This window comes from Caloenas nicobarica, chromosome 5, assembly GCF_036013445.1.
Source record: "Caloenas nicobarica isolate bCalNic1 chromosome 5, bCalNic1.hap1, whole genome shotgun sequence".
NCBI classification, from domain to species: domain Eukaryota; kingdom Metazoa; phylum Chordata; class Aves; order Columbiformes; family Columbidae; genus Caloenas; species Caloenas nicobarica.
The window spans coordinates 51455516-51480892 of NC_088249.1; the positions used below are offsets into that span (position 1 = coordinate 51455516).

Sequence of the window (25377 nt, forward strand, 5' to 3'; positions counted from 1 at the left end):
AGCGCCTCTGGAGCCGCAGCAGTGAAGTGTTGCATGAAAACCCCCGCTGCTGAACACATGCCGGCTTCATTTAAACGCCAAGGACACAGGGCGACACTCCAACCTCTTTCATCATCAGAAAAACCACAGCGCTCTTAACACCGGTTCCTCAAACACGAGCCCTCAGCCGCCAAGAGAAAACCCCTCCATACGCGACCCCAGGTCCGGCAGGACAGCGGGCATTCCCCGGTGCTTCCCAAACCCCCTCCTCACCTGCACCGCCACCGCCCGGCAAACGCGTACCGCGAAGGCAGGGTGGGATTTTCAATTCCTCCCCCGAAAACAAGCGCAGCGCCCCCGACCTGCGCGGCCGCGGAGCGCCAGCCCCCCCCCCCATCCCCGCGGCGCAGCCCGCTGCAGGACTGCTTCCTCCCCAGCCCCAGCACAGCCCTCCCATTTTTTTTTCCTTGCACGAGAATAATTCCAACCCCCTTTAAAAACCCAAAGCCCTGTATCTACATATACGCATACAGATATAGGTATATATTTTCGCGCTGTCCACCGGCGCTGGGAGCGATGCCGGCACCGCGCCGCCCCCCTCCCCGCTTATCCCCCCTCCGCGGGGCGCACAGACCCGGCACTTATAGACATCTATAAGGGGATGCACTGACCCGGCGCGGCGGGCGCGGACGGCCGCGCCGCTCCGCGGGCTGTCCGCTGGCGCGGCCGCTGCCGGCGCCGCAGGGCCCGCATGCCGCGGCGGGAGGGGGTGGCCCGCTCCGCGCTGCTCCGCGCCGCTCCGCGCCGCTCCGCGCACCGCCGAGAATGCGCCGGCGATGAGGTCATGCCTCGGGAACGGGGTGGGGGGGGAGGAAAAAAAAAAAAAAAAAAAAAAGAGAGAGAGAGAAGGGAAAAAAATACAGCGTTGACGTCACCCGCAGCCAATCAGCGCGGGCGGCGCAGGGGCAGGGTGACGTCAGCCCCGCGGCCGCGGAGCGGCGCGGAGGGAGTGAGCGCTCCCCTCCCCTCCCCGCCCCAGCTCGGCCGCGTGGAGCTCCGCGGGACTTACGCGGTCCAAGCGCAGCCCCGCGCTGCGCCGCTGCCCCCCGCCCCGGGGTCCGCGCTGCCTGCGCGCATCCCGGGCAGTCCCGGCCCAGCCCGCCTGCTGGGCTGTGTGGTGGGTCCCGCGCCTGGTGCTTTTAGGTGATGCCCCTTCGCAAGGAGATGGGTTACCCCGCTGGGAGAGTGGCCCGAGCAGCAAAAGGCTTTTTTGGGGGTGACCGCCCTGGCTGCTGAGGTTCCCAAGCGAGAACTCCTATGCCATGGTGCCGTGGCAAAAAATAGGCTTTGGTTCCTAGATGGTTCCCGGGCTGCCCTTCTGGCCTGATGCGGACAATGCTGAGCCTGCTGCAGACATGGCTACTCCTCCTGCCTGTCAGTGCACCCTGCCTGCAGTTCATGGGCTGGGTCTACCCACCTCAAATACCCTGATGCTGAACTTGGAGCAGTGGGGTGGCTACCAGGACGGCCCCGCAGGACTTGCTTGCTCTGAAGTGCCCAAGCTGGGGAAGGACAGACATAAATGCAGCACGGACGATGTGGAAAAGAGTGGCCCAAAAGCTGGGGGACTCAGGGGGACCTCGGCCCATGGGTTGGCTCCTGGCTGGATGGGGTGGGCTCACCTCCATTCCGCTGTGGTGGCATGGAAGAGTCGCATGGCTGGCTTGGCTAGTGCAGCAGGCGCTTCTCTCTGTCCTTGGCTCTGGTCTGGCAGCTCCAGCTTAGAGAGGGATTAGGGTTTAGAAGCTTAGGTTTTGCTGGTGCTTAGGAAATCAAGGGAACCTTCCTCCCTGCTGCCGATACGGATGCCGGATGTTTTTAAATTAACTCTCATTTCTCCGGACATGCAGCCGGCAACTCACTAAAGAAGGGTGTTGTTCTGCCATGGTCACCGGTAGCAAAAACTTTCTCAGAAAGGCCATTCCTTGTAAAGCACCAAAGGTCTAAAACCCTGGGATGCTAAAAACTCTCAGTATCCCCATGGCATAAGTGGTGCTGAGTTCACACCCTTCTCCTACCCCAGAAAATCACCTCATCCAAAGCTGTCAGCAGGGAAACTTTTGCAAAATGAGGGCTAGTCTACCCTACCTAAACAGCATGGATTTCAGCCCAGTGGCTGTAATCCGTGGCAAGATGCTGGGGCAGGATGGGTGCTCCCTCCTCTAGCATCTCTGGAGTACTTGGCCCTCGTGGAAGTGGGAGCAGAACCGTGTCCAGCATGGCTGGAACAAAGCTGGGGTCTTTCTTCCATTCTGCCTTTCCCACTGTTTTTCCTGACCAGCTCTGTCCTCATAGCTGTGTGAAGCACCCTGGTCAAGGAAAAACCAAGAAAGTCTTCTCTTGCTTCAGCTTTGGACTGTTTCCTCCATTGCCCAACACCTCTTTTCAGGGCTAAAATAGAAAAAAAAACCCCACAAAACAAACGAAACAACAAAAAAAGGAAAGGAATGAGTTTGAAAAACCCAAAACTTCCTCATAAAAACTATTATCTAGGCAGAAAGCCATGAACTCTCAAAGCCTGCTGAAGGAAGAGGATTTCAATAGTTTCTTTCAAAATCCCAGTTAAAATAAATGTTTTCAACCCCAGGCCTGGCAAACTCCTCCCAGATGAGCACCCAGATTGGCTGTCGGGAAGATTGCTCCCAGCCGGTCGGTGGCATGATGCAAGGGAGGAGTATGAGGAAGGAGATGGGAGAAGGATGCTGAGCTGGGAGTAGGTAACGGATGGGGAGATGGTGAAGAAGAGGCAGAGGATGGGGTGTCCCAAGGGGCTGCCAGACACCTGCCTTGGACTGTTCCTTCTAGCAAGAGGCTGAGCTGAGCTCTCACTTGAGCTTTCATCTCTGGCAGCCTCTCCTCAGTAACCCCAAGGACCTCCTAGTGCATCTCTCGGTGATGAGGACACAGGAGATATGAGCCATAGAAATCTCTAATGGCAGCAAATGGGAAGAGATGCTCCAGTGGGGTCAGGGACCAGTGGGACCATGGTTTTCACGGCTGCCAAGAGAGGCTCCAGCCCTCGAGCTGTGCGTGTATCCTTCCCACGCTCACTGCTTCTGTGCAAGGCGTTGCAACCGAGTGCCTGGCAGGGAGAAACCAAAACATATGATTCACTGCTGTTAAACTGCTCCCAGGATCGCAGGGGCCAGGAGCAGGCAGTGTTAGAGACTTGCAAAACCTCACCTGCGTCCCAAACCTGGGAGCTAACCCTGTTTTGATCCCAACCCTGTTCAACCTGAAATTCTGGCATTCGGGTGTGGACCCATGAGCCTGGCTACATGAAGGAAGGCAGCCAGCATGAGCGAGCACAGCGGGGCAAGCACACCCGGTCCACTCTTGACCAGGCGAGCAGCATCCCTATTTTCCCCAGGGGAAATTAAGCGGGGAGAGCAGGGCAATGCTGTTATGGTCAGGCAGGCAGAACAAAGCAGCCTCATGCTCTAAGCTCCTATCTGCCAGATGTGAATCTATTGTCTGAGTCCCGGGGCTGCCAATCCCCCCCCAGCACAACCATCATGAACCAAGCAAAAATTACGCGGCGAGTTGCTTATTGCTAAAGGGAAGTGCTTTATTTCAGTAAAAAGCACTTAAAAATTATTTGCCCCACTCTGTTTTCTCCTCTTTCCCAGATTTCAGGCACATCTGAAGATCCATTGCATCCCAGCTACGTGTTTTGAGTGCGAGTTACAATTGTACATGTAATAGCTCTTGCTAAAACGTTTTTCAGGCCCCCTAATTGCAGTGGCAGGCCAAGTGCAGAAGAGCACAATGGAGCCTCCTGCATCCTACAGGGATTAAAATCAGAACCTGATCATAAAGGAAAACTGGGAAAAAGAAATTGCTGCCAAACCAACTTTCTTATCCATCAAAAAGGAGAGACTTTTCACCAACCTGCAGTTGCTTTAAATGTCTGAATATTTTTTTAAAAAATCTTGCGTGGTGTTCAGATGTAGTTCCTTGCACCAATGGCCAAGCCAGACTCCCATCGCCCTGGAGCTAGCTGCATTGGCTCCACGCAGGGAAGGACTGGCACCTCAAGAATCTGCTGATGGCTAAAGCCAGGGTCGACCCTTGGACTGACATGACTCCGCTTCTATCAGGCACAGCTGTTTCCACCAGGCTCTGTATCACCCGGTTTCATAAAGAAATATATTGACTGCAGTGAATTGCACATCCCACCATGGGAAGGGCGTCACCCTCTCTTTGGCTTCTGCCTACATGCTCCAGGGGACCCAGGTCTCCAGGTCTCCCACCCCATGTCTGGGATGGAGCCCAGCAGACTCCCAGTGGATCCCAGCATGCTACCTTCCTCCTGCAAAGCCCAAAATGGTGTCACTCCATTAGGGAAGAGAGCTGCCATGCTTGAGCAGGCAAAAGGCACTTTCAACATTACCAGGAAGCCTTGTATGTGACACAAGGGGCTGCCCCAGATCTGTCTGCATTTCCCCAAAAGAAATATATGCTTGTGCTCAGTGTGGCTCAGCACTTGCAGGGCACAGAGTTGTGCGTGCATGTCGCAAAAGCAGCTACCATGCAATTAATTGCAGAAGTAGCAGGCTGGAGGGCTGCATGCTGTGCCATTCAGCTCAGCACATGCTGCAGAAGCATTCATTCTGTGGCTTTGACTGTATCGTGAGGCACTCCCGCTAGAGGGAAAAAGGAAAAAAAACCTGTCATATGTTGAATAAATTCCCTCTGATTCTCTCTGCCCAGGACACATGTGAGAGATGCTGGGCAGGAGCATAGAGATGTGCCGAACGTGGGGCAAAATTGCTGAGTACCAGCACGATGGGTCAAAGTCAGGGGATGGGAGGGGTGGAGGAGCAGGACCTTTGCACCGGTATGCACCAATCATGCTGGCGGAGCTGAGGCCGGTGGCAGCAGCTAAGCCGTGCAGAGGCTTTGCAGTAACACCCCTCAGGTGCAGGAAGCATGCCTGCTCCTTTGTCCCCGTGTTGAACTGCTGTGCCACGCTGACACGCATACAAGTTTGCTCTGGGTAGCGAGGGTAGGCAAGTGGCTTTGGTGTGCCTAGAAGCCATCCAGGGTAATATTCACATCTCTGTATTTATGTATATGAATTGGGGATGGGAGAAACATTACCTCAGGACAGAAGGCAGCATGGAGTTAGGTTCCATGCAAAGGTCCATCAAGTCTAGACCCTTTTTCTTTACCGTTGTGCTGGTTTTCATTAGGCTGCTCACCAATTGCTAGGTTTTTTTAAATTTTGTGTTTTGCTTCAATCATTTTCACTGATGAGAGCATTTGCTGCCATCTGTGCCTCCCCCTCCTCCCCCCGGCAGGGCTGCACACTGTCTGCAAAGCTGGGCGCTTTTCATTGTCCAGCCTGCCGCACAGATCCTGCACAGGCCTGCCAGTGTCCAGGGATGGACAGGAGGGAAGCAGCAACTCTGTCAGCACCCTGCTCTTCCTCTGTATCCGCTGACTGTATCTGAGCATTGCTGCAATTGCACCAGTTGCAAGACACCTGCAGTGCCGAGGTCCCAAGCAAGTCCCAGACCTGGTGGGACACCTAAGCAAGGTGACGGCTCCTCCTCTGAGAAGCCAACAACCAATGAGACAGTGTTGGAGGAGAAAACACAGAGGTGAAGAGACTTTGGTAAGGTCACCCAGGACATCAGCACATGGCTGGGAGAGGCCAGAGCTGCTACTTGCAGGCACTGTGACTCCGCCTCCTGGCCTGTGGAGCACCTGAGAAGCAGAGTTACGATGCTACGGCTTGGTAACAGGTTTTGCTGGTGACTTACACACTCTGCAGAAGAATGGAGGATGCCATTTGCATCTTTCTCTGATTGTTAATTTGGGTATCCGGGCTGAGGGCTGCTCTGGCCCTGACTCACTGTTCTTTGTTTGCATGCCTGGCAGCTCAGCCCCAGCGTGAGAATCGACAGATGCTGACTCTGGGCTGGAAGATTGTTACCTGAATTAGCTCCAGCTCGCCATGTTTATTACCGCCATCTCCTAGATGTAAGAGAGCTGTGGGGTCACGTTTACTGACCAAATCCAAACCAGTTCATCCCAGCCTGGATTTGATGCGACATTGTCTGCAAACTGGCTTGGCAGCATTTGCGCAGCGGTGGCATCACTGAGCCCTGCGTGGCAGCTGGTGCAGAGGCACAGGTGAGTGCTGGGGCTTGCGTCAGCACAGCCGAGTTTGCTCACACACAGGCCCGACACCCGCCCCTGGTGCTGCTTGGCACCCAGCCACCTCTCCCTGCCCGCATGGAGAATAGCGTGGGACAGCACCCGGGCCCTTGCGTGATGCTCGCGACCCGGCTGGCACAAAGGGGCATGTCCCTGTGGGGGCCTGCAGCTGCCGCCTCGCCCCCACCTGCTTCTGGCTGGTTTTAGGGCGCAGGAGCCACCCTCACCCCACATCTGCTTCTTGCTCAAGCCAGCGCTTGCCCTGCGAGGGGCTCGCATCTCCCCGCCGGTGGTGCCTGGTGGGGGCGTGGGGAGTCCCGGCTGCTCGGGATGAGCGGAGATGAACCCGTGCTCCCTGCAAGGGCCAAGGGGTCCAGAGCTGCCGGGCCTGCCCGGGGCCGCGGGCGGGCGGCGCGGCGGGAGCTGCCGGCTGCGGCGGAGCGGTGCGCGGGGGCCCTCTGCCTGCCGCCCGCTGCACGGCTGCGCTCGGCTGGAGCGTCCCACCGCCTCCCTCCGCCGCCTCCTCCGGGGTGCCGCGGCTGCCGTGGGGGTCCTCCCGAAGCCATTTCATCGAACCAGCCCCATTCCCGCAGCATCGCCTCCTGGTACAGTGGTGCACCTCACCCGCCGCGGTGGCCTTTCCCCGCACTCAACCCAAACGCCTTTCATATATCAGGGGCACAAAACCAGCAGCAGCGCTTTAGGCACGGTCTCACAATGTTGACTAAAAGACAACAATCGTCCCCCTCACCCCCCTTCCCCATTTCTTCCCTCGAGCTAACGAAAAAAGAAATCCTCATCAAGCTGTCAAGCTTAGTTTCCTGAAGGAACACAATTAAATCTCAATATGGTAACGTCACCATCAGTTTTTCCCTATCTCAAAAAATGCTTCTCAAGCAACGCTTGGCTGTTTCTCTCTTCCACCCCCTCCTCTCCGTTTTCTTTCCCGCCGCTGAGTGTAACAGAGGCTGTGGCTTCGCAGCCAAAAAAAGGTGCGATTTGGAGAGCACAACGCAACATTGTGAATGGCAGAAGTGAAAAGGCAGAGAAGCAACCCTCGAAAGCCTGCCTTCTGTTGCATCGGGTGTCAGCCTTGGCAAAACCTGAACTTCCAGAATTTTCTTGCGAAATTAAGAAAAAAAAAGCAATTAGAGGACCTGTCAGATTTGGCCACTGCTTTTCTTTCTCTTGTTCCCTCAAAATGAAAAAAAGTTCTTTCTTTGGCTTAACAGCACAGTTGGTGCAATCTGGGATGTACCTGCCTGCCAGTATATGGGGAGGTAGTTTTCCTGTTTCAGTTTGGGATTCCCTGACACAGACAAGATGAAATGAATGCTAAGAACCTTGATGCTGTTGTGCTTTGAAGATGTCTGGATGAAGAAATCGCTTTTTTTTTTTTTTTACTCAAAGCAAGCTCAGAAATCTATGTCTGCCTCTAATTTTCCCCATTTGGGGGATGCTTTCCTACTGTGGCACCACTAAAATGAATGATGGGGCACTAAGAGAGAGAAGGGCATAGCGCAGGGGCTTTGCTGCTCCCGGTCCAGAGCCTCAGGTGGAGCCAAAGTGAGGATTGTGGTAGAACTGGGTATCTGCCTGGGATCTATCATCTCATCCTCCAGCCGCAGGGTTACTGCATCCTCCTCCTTACCCCGTTCTTGTCTGAGGCAGGTCTGGGTGGACTTGCAACCTGCTGCAACACAGCGATTTCAGCATTCACACCTCCTACAATGTGGGCAACAAATAGTAGATATGATGGTTACTAATAATAGTCCACCCTCTCCATCCCTGATGGTTTATGCATGCAAAAATGCTGCAGAGTCAGTTCAATATTCCCCCTGGTTCATTAAACCAGCATCCCTTTTCCTGCAGATAAGACGGTCTGTCAGGGGAAGGGATGATGTTAACTCATTTGTCACACTTGTTAAATGTAGGAAAGGCTGGCTTTGGGTCACTTCCAATTTTGTGTCAGCTCTGCCTTTATCTGAGCAGCCCCCTGCCTGCATGCCAACCAGGGCGGCTCTTTCCTGCACGCCATGGGACATGAGGATGGCAGCACTGTCCCTGCAAGATTTCGCAGAGTCGAGGAGGGTCTCAGAGTACAAAACCACTTGCAATGTGGTTCCAACAAGTCCCAGTTCATAGAGAGGAACACACTTGTTATTGAAAGAGATGCCAGGCACATTGGTTCCACAGTCACGTAAGCGTGTGGATTTGAGCTCCTGGCACTGCAAGCGAGGTTATGAGTTATGTCCCGAGCCCATCCTGCTAGGCTTGTGTTTGGGCTGCAAAGCTTGAGAGGTACAATGGGCACCCAAATGGTGAAGGATATCAAGCCAAGACCTTGGGAATGGCAAATACGAGCTTGGTGCAGGTACAGAGGAAGGGAAAATGTGATGCAACCTCATCTCTGCACTCCTCTTAACCCTTGGAGGATTTTGGGGTGACTAGTCTGGGTCTCGCCTAAACTAGCACTGTCCTAGCAGGCTTTAATTTGCTCCAATTATCAGGTGCCAGCTCAGGGTGGCTTCAACATGAGTAATTTTGGGAGCACCCTCTTTGGAGGTACTGCCATTGTAACAGGCCACCTCCTTCCTCTGCCAGGGACAGCAATGGGATAAAGCCCCTAGATGTGCTAGGATGGAAATGCTGATGGCTGTGACCCCTCAGATCTTGCTTCAGGGAAGGGAGCAAGAAGTAACTAAGAGAGGTTGGGAAGAACCTTAACCTCTGGATGACTGATCATAGAGCAGGTCATGGCTGAGATACTTCCCAGGGTACCATATGCTGCACTGCCAGCAGAAACTTCAGTGCAAAACAGACCCCTGGTCTGGTCTGGTGTGGAAATGCCCTCTAGTGAGTGGGAAGCAGGTAGGACTGCAGGTCCTTCTGTCTGTAGCTTCCCCCATAAATGAAGCCCAGGCCAGTGGTAAGACCTGGAGACCTGGGCAGGAAGGAGGTGGCATCTCATGAGGCTTCTAGGGAAGGATCCTCATGGTCTGTCCCCATGGCTCACTACGGCACAGCCCTCACTGACCACAGCCCAGGCAGCATGTTGATTTGACCATACAATCAGCAGAGGATGAAGTGTCCCACAATAGCCTGTCTGCACTCCTCATCTCTTGCTGCACCTTCACTTTCGTGGTGTGTACAAAGGTGGATGCTGTTGCCTCCTCCTGGCTCCATGGCTGGTCTGCAATGACTGGTCTCCCTTGGCGTGAGGTCAGCTAAAAGCTGGAAAAAGATGAGGCAGCTGTGGCATATGACATGGGATGGAGGGTCAGAGGGATTGAAAAGCTGTATTTCAGTCCTGGTCTTGCCATTCATTTGTGGTGTTTTCAAGTCAGGGTGTGTTGATTTGCAGTGCTACAGGCAGCTACAGGCAGCTATTGGGAAGGCCTCTGAGCTCCTACCTTGTTCAGTGGCAAATGTGTGACGTCTCTGAAATCCGGCTTTTGGTAATGACTCCGGGAAGTGCTGCTGTAGCAGCAAGATCAAGCTGCGATGATTTATTTCAGTCTTCGACATTGCTCTTAGCAGGGGAGGGGGGACCTGCCCTTGCGGCTGCCTTTGCTCGCTTGCCATTGATTGACCATCACAAGACTGGCTGAGGTCTTTGCTCTTAAATCTGGATCTGCGCCCTCCTTCACGGCTGCATACGGCCCCGACCTGCAGCATCATCCCTCACTCCGGCTTTAAATCTCTCCCAAGCAGCTGCTGGTGACATTAGCATTTTCTCTTGCCAGCCTGTAGGGACCAGGAGCCCAGCCCTCCTAAGAAAGGAATTAACCCAGCAGCATCAGATATTGGAGGTATCTTTTATTGACTGTTTACAGAAATACAGTAGCACTCAGTTTGGGAGGCTTAGCTGAGTTCTCCAGAAGGTGCCTTCCTTCTCAGCATTGCCAGGAGATCCCAGGGAGAAACTGAGAAAACTGCCCTTTAATGCTTTGGGATTCATCTGGAGGCTTTGGGGGTCCCTAGCGCGAGATTCCTAACACCCTCAGCTCTCCAGGTGCTGGAAGTTGTTTGAACCAGTGGATTAAATTCAAGAGAGGAAAACAAGAAGAAACTCCCATACATCAGGGGGTGGCGGAGTGGTCTGAACACACCTGATATGTCATGAGCCAGCCCTACCGTGGTTCCCATCTGTCACTGCATGCATCTCCTGCTCAGCAGGACCCCACTGCTCCCCAGAGCTCAGCTGTATGCTGCAAGGCATGCATCGCTCTGGGATTTGCACGCTTTTGTCACACGGCTTGTTGGCCATAAAATAAATATTTCTTGGTCTGTTTTTCTCCCTGTACATGTGTAAGAGTGAGACCCTTTCCTACAGCAGTCCACATACTGTTAGGGGGCAGGAAGGGTATGCTCAGCTGGGCTGATACTAATTTAATTTTTATTTATGTATTTACTTGGATTTTTTTGCAATCAAGGTGGAGTGGTGGTGGGGTTTTTTGTTTGTTTTTTGCGTCCTTGCTACAAGAAACAACTGCAGACACTTCTGGCATAGAGGCATTTTGGCGACGGCCGCTGCTGTTGGCCTCACTTTAGTAGTCAGTGAGGGGGTATCGCAGGAAGATGAAGATAAGGATGATACAGAATGTGGCAAGGGCTGAGCTGGTGATGTTAAAAAGCCGGGCTGTCTTGGCATCTTCAACTGCTCCATTTAAGTCATTGAGGAGTTTCTTATCCCGGACCTGAGACAAAAGAAAGAAAAAAGGGAGACGTACAAAAGGCATAACTTGTTTCAAGCAGCACCCACAAAAGCCAATGCACTTGTAGGGTACCTGTACAGTGGATGGGGGCTGGGCTGTCCCGCTTCGCATTTGAATGCTTGAGGTGCAGCAAAACACCCTGAGGTGAGGTTTGTACCCTTGCTCTGCTATGGGTTGAGCTTGTGAAGCCAAGCACCGTGGGCTGAAAACCCTACAGATAAAGACTTGGAAAAGTGACCCATTGCTGCTACTGACCAGGTAAACCAGATCCCTGTGGGCCATGGAGTGGGGCAGTGTCACTTTGAGCCCAAGGGTGCACAAGGGAACTGAGGTGTCATCATGCATCCCATGCGCATGGGCATTAAAGCATCCTTCCCACCGTGCTGTAGCCCCCTGGCCCTGCTGAGCTTCAGCTCCTCTGGCCCATGAAGAAGAAGGCTGGCTGCAGTTTTGGTGTGCATCCCTAAGCCTTCATCTGCACTGAGGGGCTGAGCGGGTGAAACCTGGCACGGCATCTTACTGCAGCTCCAGGGCTGCGCACGAGCCTCCAGCATATTAAGCAGTCCTGGGTTAATGAGATCCTTTTGCAGGTCTTATGCGGCTTGTGTAGCATCTCTGCCACTGGCAGTTTTCAATCCTGACAGCACGGTCTGCTCTCTTCATTATCCCACAGGCTGAGACTTTCTCGGGCTTGTCTTGGGACAGCCCTGCAGTGCATGGCAGTGTCACTGGCCTGTCCACACCTCCTCCAGGCTGCCAGGCAGTGCACGGCACTGCCAGGCAGCAATGGCACCAGCAGGCAGTGGGTTGCACAGCTGGGCAGTGGATGGCACTACTGGGCAGCAGATGGCATTGCCAGGGAGCAAACACCACCATCAGGCAGTGAAGGCACTGCCAGGCAGCAATGGCATCACCAGGCAGCAGATGGCACTGCCTGCCAGCAGCAGCTCTGCAGTTTGAGCCCAGCAGATGAGGGGCTGGGCTCCATCCCATCCTAGCATGGATGTGTCCCTGTCCCCAAACTGCCCCTTCAGCCAGCACTCAGCAGACCCAGGCAGCTGGAGCCACAAGGATGTGGGATGGAAGGACCAGGACACTTCACTCCTCTTCCCTTTCCCGCATCTGAGTGGGGTACCCAGTGTCTGGCATGGTGTGGCAGTGCTCGCTTAGCTGCCCACTTTGTGGCCGGGGGGTCACAGGCCTTGGGGCTGCATGTTTTGCTGACCGCCTTTGCTGCCAGCAGCGTGAGCCCTGCTGGGGCACCGCCAGCTGAACACTCGCTGTCAGTGGCAGGCTGCAAAAACCACCTCCAGAGTCCTACCTAGAAATATTAAACAGCTTTTATCGACCAGGAGCTTTCTGAAAAGATTCTGTGATTCTGGATTCAGACCACGTCTTGGTGACTTTTTCTCCCTCCCTCCTGCAGTGCTTACCCACGGGGCTGTCCTGAAAGCCTTCTGTGACTTGCTTGGGTATGGGAAAGGGTTGCTGAACTCCTCATTCCCACTGAGCCATTCTGGTTCACAGAGCCTCCAAAACCACATCTCAGACCCTCAAGCAACATCCTCTCCTCCATCACACCAGCGAGAACCTCTCTGTACAAGCACCCCCTGCTCTTCATTAGTCCTGGACCACAGGTATGGAGGCAGCTGTGGGCATGAGGCCTGCAGGAGCTGGCACAGGTAGGCTCATAGGCAAGATGGAGAGCTCTATTTTCCTTCTCATACTAAATTCTGCAGTGCCATGTCCTCAGCCTCTGTTGTGCCCCACTTCTGGGAGCCTGCAGCTGGAGCCGGGGCCATCCAACCATCACCCTGCTACTGAGTGCTCAGCAGCTACAGGGCATCCTTCGGGAAGCAGAGACAGGGGACAGTCACAAACTGCGCGTGGCTCTGTGGCATGCTTGGCTGGTGCTCCCAGCAGCAGATGTGACGTCTGGGAAGGCAGTAAGCCAGCAGCTGGGGAGGCTGCACGGCTTTTTGTATCAGCTGCATGTGTCTGCGATGACTCACCTTTGAAATTATTCAGTAGGTTTAGCATCCTTCTGAAAACCCGTGGGGCATAGCAGTGGTGGGCACCAGCACCTCTTCACCTACTGGTGAGAAGCACGGAGATCCCTGCAGCCAGAGCCCCAGGGGCGCTGGATTTGGGCCAGAAATCCCTCCTGCAGCTCCCAGCAGGCTCTTTGAAGCTCTCACATCCTTCATCTCTTCCAGCTGCGGGTCTGCTGGAGGCAAACTCTGAGCAGACCAAATGCCTTTTGCGTCTTCCTCCTGTGTAACCCAGCTGCAGCTGGGGGACATCTATCTCTGCCACAGGCAAGCCGGGGTTTGCTGGCAGGGTTTGCTGGCAGGGTTTGCCAGGCAGACAGACGTTTCTCCAGCAGACCAGCATGGCTGGCACATCGAGCCCTGCAACCCTCCTGCTGCTGAGCCGCTTGCTTTGCCTTTGTGGGCCCAGTTCCTCTTGGCCCCAGGAGCTCTCCTCAGCTCCTTTGCTCCTGCTCCTCCTGTCCCTGGGGCGCCCTGCCGCCCTAATTTCTGTGCCCAGCCCTCTCCTACTGCTCCCAGCAGCCTCTCCCACCTGACACCAGCTCACACTCATGACCGGCGCTTTAGCCCTTTCCCACGCTGTGCCTTCAGCAGTCCCTGCCCTCAGCTTTCCTGCAGCTCTGCCTCTGGCCCTGCTCCTGTCTCCTGCTCCTCAGCATCTCTAGCGAGGGGCACTGCCCTCTCCTCCATGCTACCATCTCCTCTCAGCTCCTTTTTTGTCATTCCCATCTCTTCTCTTTCCTGCTGTTTGGGCCCAAATTAAGTTATGGACAGCTGCCTTCGACTCCTGCCAAAGGGCACCCAGCTGCCTCCTCTCCCTGCTCCTCTGGCTGGTCTCACCTGCCTGCTCCTGCCAACCCCTGTGGCACATGGTGTGCTGCCGCATCCCCTGGCTCTGGCAGCCCCCTGCTCTTTCCCTGCCCTTTCCCTTCCCTAGCTCTCCTCCAGCTGCTCTGTCCTTGGTTTCCTGGATCCCTTGTCCCTGCTGAGTCCTTGGTCCTCTTCCTCTCCTCCCTTATTATTTCCACATACGCCCTATGGCTTCAGCGGTCACCCTCATGCAAATCATCCTTTATTGTCCATTATAATTTATATTGCAATGGAGCCTTCAAGCGCAAGACAAGTTCCAGGGCCCCTGCGGCACACAAGCACAATGAAAAGGTGTTTCTCCTTCCAAATCACTCAGAGCCCCAGCCTCCCACATCTCTCCAGGGACCTCCTCACCTTCTCCTGCCTGGCCTTGCACCCCAAGATGCTCGCAGATGTCTCCCATCAATGTCCTGCTGCAGCATCGGACCCAGGCTCTGGAGGAGGAGCTCTCCTGGAGAGCAGATACACATTTCGGCTCCTTCCTCACTCTGTCCTTAAGGAGATGCCAGTGTCTTTCTCATAGGCCAGCCTCAGCTTTTCCTGTTTTCATGGTCCTGTGGCCACCATCACCATAATGTGCTGGCAACTGGTGCACAAGCTTCTGGGAGCCCTGGAAACTGCTTCCTTCCATAGCGGAGGAGGTGAGACATGGGGGGGACAGGTCCCCAAGGTCACAAGACTGAACACCCCCAAACCCAAGTGTGGTGTTTCCTTAGTCACAGACCCTTTTCTCATTGTCGCTTTGACCATTCTCACCTTGCTTAAAATTATTTCGAGATTTTGGGGCCTGCTTTGCACTGAGATGACTGGTGTGTAAAGATAATTATCCTGCATCTGCTGATTGCAGGGTTTTCCAAGGCACCCCAAAGTGCTGTGTGGTGGCCCTTTTGTAGATATCACCTTGGACAAGGCAAAGCTCATCTCTGGTCTCACTTGACAACTTACATGTTTTCTGTCCTCTTCCATGCCTGGCTTTCCACAAAACACAGCCCACTTTTATGGTTTAACATGTAAACATTCCTCCTCCCCTCTCCCACCAGCAAAAGGCAGTGATGGCCTTTCCCTCTGTTCCTGCTTGTCTGTCACTTCCCTGCTGTTCACCTTGTCCTCCACCATTTCCATTTCACCTTGTTCTTCACCATCTCCAGCTCACCTTGTCCTCCAGCATCTCAAGCTCACCTTGTCTTCAGCCATTGTTCTCCATCATCTCCAGCTCACCTTGCTCTACAACATCATCTCTTTCTCCAACATAGCCAGCATGCTGGTGCCTGAGGGTTCTTCCTCTCCTCTCTCTGCCCACTGTCTCCTGCCCTGCCTCTCACTGGGGCTTTGCCTTTGGCTTCATCTACAAGCACTCCCCTTGACTCCTACCATCCCACTCCTTCACAGTCCCTTCCCCAGCAGCCACCTCCCCTCTCTCTGCTCTGAGGCTCAGCCACTCTCTTTTTTGGGAGCAGGGAACTTGCTGTGTGGGTACAAAGTGCTGCCTCAGCTTGCAGGAGGAGACGAATGGTTTGTTGATAATGAGCCTAATGAGGCTGTATTTAAGGCAGCCCAGCTTTTAGCACACAGCCCACAGCTGGTTGTCTGTAAACCCATTTCTGTGCAGAGCTCTGCGTCCCTACACATAAGGAGCTCTGGAGGGGATCCTTGGATTTATTTGCTCTGTGAATTGGTCAAGAGCTCTCCAGCCCACATACCTCCACCACGCCGGCACCAGCATCACAGGGCAGTCACCTCTGCATTTCACCTACTTCCGTAAAACAGTACTCCTCCTGAAAAGTGGTCTGAGAGCCTGCCTGAGAGGTCAGGTGCTACAGCCTCTCTTCTTCTTGGGGTTAATAAATAGCTACAGATTTGTGCTGGTCATCTTCCACTCGAAATGGGGAAGGCCAACATATGAAGAGAGCAGTGCCCAGAGCTGCGTGCTAAGAGCCAGGCAGAGAGAAGGCAGGAGAACTCATCTCTCCTGAGGTACTATCGCACCGCAAAGTTCGGTGGCTTTGAGGGACAGGAAAACTCTGTGAGCAACCCTGTGGGACTTAAAAAGCCAGCAAGGCTTCTTGCCTTCTTCATCTCTATGAAACCACAACATAGCATCCGTACCACGGCGCATCTCAGATCCCAGCTCCTCTGATCTATCACCTCGTGGCATAATGGGTACCGAGAAGGACTTGGTGGTCTCCAGAGATGGAGCTCCTAACAACTGAAGTGAGATCTTATGCCACCAGGCACTGATGAATCATTCATTACCACTTGAAGCTGGCAAAGAGGAGGGGAGTGAGCTGCTGAATATTGAACCATGGCATTTGCTCCTGATGAAAACAAACTGAATCCAAAGTGGTGGTGTTGGAGCGATCCTTGCATATGTTCCAGGCTGGGGTTAAGGTTACTTCAGGGTTTCTAACTTCCCTGGTCCTGCTGTTTATCTCTTCTTCCCCAGCACCAACACATGCTCACATGGGAGTGCCTTGCTTATGCTCTGGGAGGCTGATCTTGAGAAGCTTAAGATGCTAGAAATAACCCCGGAGGGATATGTGAGTTGGTGCAACTCCACTGCAGCCTAGCAAGCTGTATCTGCTGAGGATCTGGCCTGCTACAGCTGTAAATAAAGACAAGATGTGTCATCACACTGTTACTTGGAGTGCTTGGCTAGGGTGTCTGTCACACAGAGTACTCGGCTTGGATGTCACAGTCTTTGCCCTCACCTGACTTCATGCATTTCTTTGAGTAAGAGCATAAATTCTTTGGTGCTGGGGTGTTTTTTTGGCATCTTTTAGTAAATGGTGGTCACTGTGAAATAGTATTTCCCTACAGAAAGAAATCTAGAAGGCTGCAGCTCATGTGCAAAAGGCCAGGCAGACATGGAGGTACTGTTTTCCCAGCTGCGGCTGAAACCAATAAAAGTGGGCATTGGAAAGGAGACAGCTTTATGGTAATATTTGAATGTACCTAAGCTATCTTGCTTCCAGTGTGGGCATCGTGCTGCTGAAACTGGTGGAAGTACTAGAGTGTACTAGGGTCCATAATGAAGCATCTCATGGATGTGGGGCGCAAAGTACCTACTGCTTTATTAACAGTATGAATCTGGCAAAAGCAGATGATATGGCAGGCTATTGAAAATGCTATTTCTGATAATGAAAACCATGATTCCTGAGGTTGCTAGGTGCTTCAGTTATTTGAAGGAAATGGAAAAACTATAACCTGGGAACTGTGTAATGCCATTAGCACCCTGATGGTCCTTCAGCTAGGAAACCTGTGCTCCACTGGCCAAGGGCTCTGCTGTCAGGGGTGCCAGCATGAGCTCAGGAAGGGGAAGGTGCTGCTCCCCACATCTCCCTCCCACAGCACCTCATTCAGTCTCTGCAGAGCACAGACATCCTAGAAAGACTGGGACTTCAGTTATCTACTGCTAAATTGCTGCAGAGGAACAAGAGAAGTCTCCTTAAAGTGACATCTGTCCCCAGGACACTCCTTGCTTCTGCTTTCTCTGAACTTCTGGGAAAAACCCTATTGACTGTAGAGAAGATGTAAACAACAGGCTTCTGGATAAATGACCCTGACATTCAGCCTGGCCAAGATGTTGTGAAGGTCTCTAGAGTAGCTGTGAGTGAGGAAGGATCCTGTCTTTCTTAACAGCCCGGTGGTCTTCTCCAGGATGGACCTTCTGCTAATGCTCCAGCACCCCCATTGCCTCCCACCACACATCCCACCAGCAGCCCGTGACGGTGTTCACCATCCCTTCGGCCACTTGCTAGCTCTGTCCTGTACCTCTGAGAGACATTTTGTTTCTATCTTCCCCCTGCCGCAGAGTCACAGCCACAACCAAGTGCAGTGTTATTTCTACTTGCCCAGCTCCATGTCTGCTCAGATACCATCGTTACATCCCATCAGCTACCAGCTCCGTGGTCCAAAAGCCAAGGCTGGTTTTTGACAGCCATCTTGTCTTTTCATTTCCCTGATTTGTCCATTTGCCTTCCCTCATCACCATTTCTCTTTTTTTTCCATGCTGGAGTTTATGTCATCTAGACCTTTGCAGCCAGATGCTGAGCCCATGCCTCTGTCCTGGCACGAGGCTCCGGCCCTGGGTTACTTCTGGGCTTTGCCCTTCTTTCCACTGCATGTCGAGGATAGCGAGGGGTCCAGCCTTTAAAAATCTTGTAGGTGGCAGACCCTACTCCGTCCTGTCCCCTGGGGATGGGTCTGCCCAGTCCTCAGGCTGTCCTGCCTGCACTGCTGCCTGCTGCTGAGGGACCGCATCTATCCAGATACCCACTGTCGCTACTGCCGTGTCCCTGTGATGCGAAACCCTTTCTTAGCCTGCTGTGACCATGCCTCTTGCATGGGAAAGATGCTGATCATTAGAGGCAAATTCAGATGAGCAAAAACACACAGAAAAGGAGGAGGCCAGTTTCTTCCCTCGCTGGTTAAATGAGTGGGGGTGTTAAGGGACTTCCTCACCACCGCTCATGTTAAGCTGCTGCTGCCTGCATTTGCCCTTGGGACAGTCCTACTTGTGGAGATGCTCAGCTCCAGCATGGTTTAAGCTATAAAATGTCTTGCCCAAGCAGCACTGAAGCCTGCTGCATGGGTGTCAGATGGGTGCTCACATCGCAACTCAGGAAAGGGGAAACTGAGGCAGGCACCACAGTGCCAGTGCGCATGTCCATGGACTTGACTCTGAGCCTTTCTGTCGGGGACACTGACAGGCTTGGGAGCAGCTTCCTTGCGGTGCTGGGCACTCACGGCGCAGCTCGCTGGGGCTGCATGGGGTTAATTGATCTGCTTCTGTGACGAAGCCTGTCTGTGCCCTGGCCTTCCTCTAAATATTGCCTGCCCAAACAAATCAGATAGCTCCTCTCCCGGGCCACCCAGCTGCCCCGGGCTCTCTATGCATCCATTCAGTCAGTTTTGAGGCTGGCAGGCAGGGAAGGGAGGGCAGCCCAGGCCCTCTCTCCTGGCAGCTGCTGAGGGGCTGCCTGTTTGCTGGGCTCCATCCCTGCCAGGCTGATCTCCCCTGTAGCTACCAGGAGTAACCCAGTCCCATCCCTTTCGCTGGCTGTGCTCCGCACCATTGCGCTCTCCATCAACATGGCTCTATTTCCCCTCAGCCCCGACACTGTCCAAAGCCCCCCTGCACTCTCTTCCCCCTCCTAAGCTACCTGGGGTTCATTCCTATAGTGCTGGCAGGTCTCCAGGGCCTGCCTTTGTGTTTAGAGGGCTTGGGGTGGGGCGAGCTGACCACCAGCTCTGGTGTTTTAATTAGGGAGAGGGCAAGAAGGGAACAGGCAGGATTGCTGTGCACCTTGGCAGCCTTTCCCCCTGACAACTTGCCGGCTGCTGGCTGGTCCCAGCTCTCTGCTTCTTATTGCTTCTGCCCGACCACCCAACACTGTCACATCCTACCCTGACAAGATCTCTAACCAACAGGATCCCAAAGAAGGGACCCAGTGCTGGGATGCTTGTGGGTGCAGCACAAGCCAAGCCAGCCCCATGTTGCCTGCCCTTCACCCTGCTGCCACGGTACAGAGGAGCCTCTGAGGGTACCAAACCAAGTCAAAGCACCTCTTCCCAACCTGAAGCAACACACCTGGCTCCAAAACACACCTTAGCTCACCCCATCCCCGTCTCCAGCAGGTGCAATCTCTCATTTGGATGGCAAAGATATGATTTACATCAGGCACGACCCCCACATGCTCCCCCTCCCCTCTGGCCACCCTTTACCCCTCGCCTCACGCTCAGTACTCACTTTCAATGAATAGGCCAAGGCAATGAAGCCGAGGCAGCAGAAGTTGAGGTATACAAAGTTGAAGATGGACCAGAGATAGTAGTCGTTCACCTCGGTGGTGTCGGGGTAGATTTCAATGACGGTGGTGGGGTTGGTCATCGTCTTCTTCTCCACTGAGTGCTTGCACGGGACTGCTGGCCGCAGGCTGTCCCCTTTGCAGCTCTTGTTCTCCATGAGATAAACGGCAGAAGAAGGAGACAGGACGGGTGAAGCTTGCCGGAGAGCTGGAGGCTTGGCGATGCAGGCAAAGCAGCCCTGTGGGGGGCCCTGCGGGGGTCTTGGGGTCCAGGCCACCCCCTCAAAGGGGCACGGCGGACTCAGTGGGGGGTCCTGTGTCCTCTCCGTGGTGGCTGCCGTGGTGTCAACGTGCTCTGCCCTGGCAAAGTGAAATCCACCCTCGTGAAATATGGAGGTGAGGGGATGGAGAGGCAGGGGGCAGGAGAAGAAGAAGAGGGGGAAGGAGCAGAAAAGGGGAGACGAGGGGGGATGGCAGGAAAGAGTGAGGGACCGGGAGACAGAGGAGAGAGCAGGGAGAGGAGCGAGGGAGTGGGCAGAGGAGAACGGGAGGAGAAGAGGGCAGGCGGGAGGGGGAGGAGGGAGCACCGCTACGCCCGGGGACCACAAAGCCGATGCCTCGGCGCGGAGCTGCCGCCGGCCCCGCGGCGGGGGCAGAGCAGCGGGCAGCGGCGGGCAGCATCCCTCCCCCTCTCCCTCGTCTTCCCCTCCCCACTGGCGGCTGTCCTGCGTGACCCGCGCCCGAGTCACGAGTGGGGAAATAAATTACAAAAAAAAAAAAAAAAAAGAAAAAAAAAAAGGAAACAAAACCAGAAAGAACCACTCGGGAGGAGCCGGGGGTTCTCCAGGGGAGTTGCCAGCTAGCCGCACCGCATCCCCCCGCAGCCCTCCCCGCCCGCCTGCCGGTCTGTCTGTCTGTCTGTCAGGGCCTTCTGCTTTCTGTCCCATGCCGGGATGGGGGAGGGTCGCTCGGCTGGGAGGCGGCAGGTGGAGCGGGTCTCTCGGTGCGGCAGAGCAGCCCGACCCCTCGCTCTCCCTCTCTCCTGTTTGATTTTTGATTTTTTTTTGGTGTTTTTTGTTTTGGTGGTTTTTTTTTTTGTTTGGTTTTTTTTTTTTTAGGCGGGGGACTTATTTTTGGCAGAGTCCTCATCTCTGCGGGATTCCAGATGGGATTGCATTTCCCGATTCCTTCCACCTGCCGGCAGGTTTCTCCCCTTCCCCCCCGCCCCATTTCTGGTGGGAAGAATATCGTGGCTGGAGAGAAGAAGGAGAGGGAAGAGGGGATGAAGACAGAGGATGGGAAAGGGGATATGGGAAACGGGATATGGGAAGGGGCTCCCGCCCGCGCCGCCTCCCCCCTTCCCAGCTTTTCAGATAGGAGAGACTAGTCCACCTCTGGCTGCCCGTCCGTCCGTCCATCCGTCTCCTCCGAAGGCATCAGGAGGAGCGAGGGTTACTCACAAGGAGGGATGCGGGGAGTCGCTGCATATCCGGCTCAGCACTGCCTCCGGCTCAGCTTCCTCGGTGCTGGAGTTGCGGGAGGAGGGCAGGGCGGGGGGGGCACCCATGGACTAGGGGTGGGCAAGGGGGAGAGTTAGGGGCTGGGAAGGTCAACCTGCAGCCCCCCTCCTTCCCCTAAACATGCTCCACGCTGGAGACCTGCTCCGTGCTCCGGCCCTTCTCCTCGTGTTCCCACTACGGGGACGTCACCTCCTGCTTGGAGCACCCTGGTAGCGCTTTGCCCGAGAAAGGCATCTCCGGGGCCCTGGCTGAGCACCTTCCCCGGCCTTCTGGGGGGGATGCTTGGCCCCACTGTCCCCAGCATCGCCCACAGAAACCTTTGCAGCGGTGACTCGCTGCAGCTTGTGTTACGGGTTCACTCCCAAGGGCCTGTGTGAGAAACCTAAAGCAAGTGTGGCAGGGGTGTGTGGGGTCAATGGGGAGAGTGTGGTGAGGGGAGGTAGGGATGATACAGTGCTGTGGGGAAAAAGGTGCTCTGGTTGTGGGGGATGGCTGGAAAGGGAATAAATCCTGCATGTGGGGCGATGAATCCTGCCAGCACTGAGCAAATCCCAGTGCGGGCAGGGGCAGGAGCACCCCGCAGCAGGACGCAGGGCGTGCGGCTGCTTTAGGGCAGGGAGGTGGGGATGTCACAGAGGATGGACAATCCTGCAAGGATCTGGCCATGCCCAGGCTTGGCAGAAGATCACAGAAGTGATTGCTGCCTCCCTTTGCCAAGTGCCCTGGGAGCCCTGTGGAAACCCAGTTCCGGGGTGCTGTGGTCGCATTCCCCCAGGGATGTGATGCTGGAGAGCAGCTGGTGCCGCGCAGGGACAGCTTGCAGGTCATTTGGGAGGACGCAGCCGTGGCACGGGGAGGCTGAGGAGATGAGGACACACTGTGTAACCCCGCAGCAGCAGAGCCCAGCCTGGCGCAGGTGGCCTTGAAGCAGCAGCCAGTTCAGCTGGGGCACTGGGGAACGGGAGCAGAGAAATCCCAGAGTGCTGGGAACAGGCTGGGTAAAACAAAAGTTTGTGTGAGTAGGTACTTGCAGGGGAAGGGAAATCCTCTGGAAATGCCTTAAGCCTACCTGCAGAGTACTGAGCTAACACATAAGGATGATGATTCACTCAGCTGTTTGAAGCCAGGTTTGGCTCCTGCATAGAGGCACCCAACCCATGTCTATCCCTGTGGGTCAGTGATACGTGAGGGGACTTCTCAAGTGACCACAGCGCTCCCAGGCTGGAGGGGGTCCCACTTGCATGAGGCCTGTTTAATCCCTCTGAAGGCACCCGTGCTGGTTAAAAAAGGACAAACTGCCCTTTGGTTTGGGATTTATTGTTGCCAGAATTGTGTTGGGTCCTGCCAAAGTAAAGAGGGTTTTATTAGTGAAAGGCTGCCTGTGACAAGACCCAGGTTTCTCCCCAAGAAGGTGCCAAGGAGCAGAAGCAGTGCCAGGGTGAGAGTGGTGTTCCTATGGAATTAAGAGGTTTGCAGGAAAGGCAGAGCCATGACTAGCTGTCATCAGCTTTTCTGGAGGGCTTGGCCAAACCCAGGCAACCCAGCTGTTTAGAGCATCCTTCCCTCAGGCTCAGGAGGAACAACAAAATCCCTTGTATACAGCTTGCCGTCTTCTGTAGGAGATACTCATGAGCCTGCTGTTCATTTGTCTGGGGAAAGTTGTGTAGGTAGGACTGCTCGTCTTGACATCAGGCAGGGATGGAGGGTGAGCAGAGAAAAAGGTCAAAGAGGGGATCTGGAGGAGGCAAGAGGAGGCAGCAGGTTGGTGTAGGAGAACGTGGGATCAACAGAGGTGTGTGCATTCCCTGGTGTGAATGGGGTTGAAAGGTCAGGGAGGTTGGATGGCTGCTGCTTCTCTTCTCTGGGTACCAGGTCAACCCTACAGTTTGCAGTGCACTTTTGAGTCTTTGGGTTGGTAATTAATCATCTTTATGGATGCTAAGTGTGCGCAGCGAGAGGTTTATTACCACGGACCACGACAGCATATATGTAGCATCGCTGGTTCAAAAACCATTCATGTGACCCTTCGGAATTTGGGAATTGGCTTAAAAAACTCATGAGACAAGCAATAAAAACCCCTCAATGTTCTGCATTATTTTAACACTCCTGTTTTCTGTGAGTCTTTAAAGGTCATATATGCAAGGCCTCAAGCATAAGGTCTAGGGCCACTTCCAAATAAAAGCTGTGATGAATATCTATAAATGCCTGTATTACTGTGGCATCAAGGCCTGCATTCTCTTGTGCTAAGCATGGGATGAACAGGACAGAAAGATGTTTCTTGCCCCAAAGCAATTCTCCTGTAATCATGTTAAAGACATGTGGGCTGTAGCACAATCATGTGCTGCAAGACCTGTGAGAAAGTCTTCCTTCTCAAATCCTGCTCTAGCTCTATGGAAAACCATCAGACTGTCCCTGCTTTTTTTTTCTGAAGGAGAAATCCCACAACCTCCTGAATGGTCTGTTCTCTTCCCCCTATGAAATTCCTCAATGGGCTGCTAAGCCCCACAAGCAGTAAGGTGGCCTGAGGCATGGAGGGGTAAATCCCATCTCCCCACTCTCCCTTGATCTCTGTCTCCTGTCCTCTAAGCTCTGAGTCTGCATTCTGCTTCTTCTCCTTCCCAAAGGAACCTAAAAATAAATCCAAGAAAGAGTGGAAAAATAAAAAACCATCAGCCCCCACAAAACAGCATTCTTCGTCATTGACGGTGAATAAAAATAGTTTCCCAAGGCAACAAATTGCTGAACCAACCAGATGAGGAAGTCATCTCTATAAACAAGGGGTCTCTTCATCCTCTCTCTCCTTCGGCAGGTCCTTGTCTGAGTGGAGGAGAGATGGTTGGAGAAGGATCAGGCCCATGATGACAGGCCTGAGAGTCAGGGCCAAGTGCTCTACTACTCAAGGGGACGTGCAATGAAAAATTTTATCTTCTTTGTATCAGTGGTGACATTTAATAGAGTAAGTTATGCGATTGTCATGTGCATGGAGCTCTGCAGAGCTGGAGCACTAAGTGGGTAGGGCTGGTGTAAACCTGGGCAAGATAACGTGGGGCCACGTGCAGGCTGCTCGCGGGGTGGAGTGTGTTCTGCTCTCTGCTGGAAAGCGTGGGTGGACAACCCTGGATCTTGGCTTCTCCAGCTCTTGGCCAAGATCAAGCCTGTGATTGTTCCCACTGAGACGTAACATTCAGTACTCACAGCACGATTAAAGGCTTAGGCACAATCCCGCCAGCAGAAACAACGCCCTCATATCCACATTGATAAATATTTGGCAGCTGATGGCTTGTTCTCCCCTTGGGCTATTGAGGAACGGTGGGCTGCATGACTTGTTTTCAGGACCCAGCCAGCCCTTTTGGGTTAAATCCACCTCTTCAACCTAGGAGAACAGTTGATCACAGTACTAAGGCATCCTGGGGGAAGAGAGGCTTGGGATGTGCCAGTGGGGAAATCAGTTAAGCTCTCTGCATGCTTAGATCTGTGCTCAGAAAATGGGATGGGACTTGGCTGCATCCATCCTGCTTACGTAGATGAAGCTTTTTTCAAAGTAGGGATTAGCTCTTATCTTCCACCTGGCACATAGGACTTTCATTCTGCATTGGAGTCTCCAGCTCCTGTACACCAGTATTAGGACTAAAAATCACACAGCCAGGAGAGAGGTATGGATTTTTCCCACATTTTGGAAAAAAAAAAAAAAAGTTCGTCACTAGGCTCTGGGAGCATAAACTCCACATCGTAGTGGGTTTTAGGCTGGACTTAGGAACTAGAGTCCCACTTTGGCTGCTACAGGACCACTCTATGTCCCAAGTCAAGCAGAAGCTTTTCTAGCTGGCCCAGAGGACAGCTCGAGTACCCTGCAGGAGGCCTACCTTTGGCATCACTCAGCCAGGGCCATGTGGCCCCAGGAGAAGGCTATATGCTAGGAGAGATGCTGCAGTGCCTGCCACCCCGGTGGTGCTGGGTCAGGTGGGTGATACTGTCACATCATCCTGAGGAGGCTGGGTTTTGTTTTAATACATTGAAAAAGACAAACTCGACAGGTTCCCAGCATACTTCCATATTGGAGAGAAGGGAAGGAGCCCTTCTGAATGACATATGGGCCCACCTGAGTGAGTGACCAGACATAGTCAGACAACAGGTTGGGGAGACACAGTCTCTGGACACCAAAAGAGAGTTTGGCATCTCAAACTGCTTAAGGAAAGACCAGTCTCAGAGG

At 53.9% G+C, this 25377-nt stretch overlaps 2 protein-coding genes across 2 annotated transcripts in view; both read right to left on the bottom strand.

Moving 5' to 3' along the window:
• DUSP8 (dual specificity phosphatase 8) overlaps positions 1-713 on the bottom strand; it is a 42443-nt gene extending 41730 nt beyond the window's left edge. Inside the window, exon 1 of the mRNA XM_065636806.1 lies at positions 651-713. The gene's annotated coding sequence lies outside the window, so the exon portion shown is untranslated. The remainder of the gene's footprint in view (positions 1-650) is intronic.
• A 10041-nt stretch (positions 714-10754) lies between these two features.
• IFITM10 (interferon induced transmembrane protein 10) lies at positions 10755-21214 on the bottom strand. The gene is made up of 3 exons (XM_065636960.1): positions 21108-21214; positions 19593-20007; positions 10755-10904 (listed from the first exon to the last, which is right to left on the bottom strand). Exons 1-3 carry the CDS (start codon positions 21212-21214, stop codon positions 10755-10757), a joined length of 672 nt encoding a protein of 223 aa, XP_065493032.1.
• Positions 21215-25377: the final 4163 nt, after the last annotated feature.

Excerpts from the sequence above, each read along its gene's own strand:
- IFITM10 (XM_065636960.1), bottom strand. The coding sequence starts at position 21,214 with ATGGGTGCCCCCCCCGCCCTGCCCTCCTCCCGCAACTCCAGCACCGAG. Across the intron at positions 20,008-21,107 it reads GACTCCCCGCATCCCTCCTT|GGCAGAGCACGTTGACACCA; the intron begins GTGAGTAACCCT and ends TCACTTTGCCAG. Across the intron at positions 10,905-19,592 it reads CCTTGGCCTATTCATTGAAA|GTCCGGGATAAGAAACTCCT; the intron begins GTGAGTACTGAG and ends CTTTTGTCTCAG.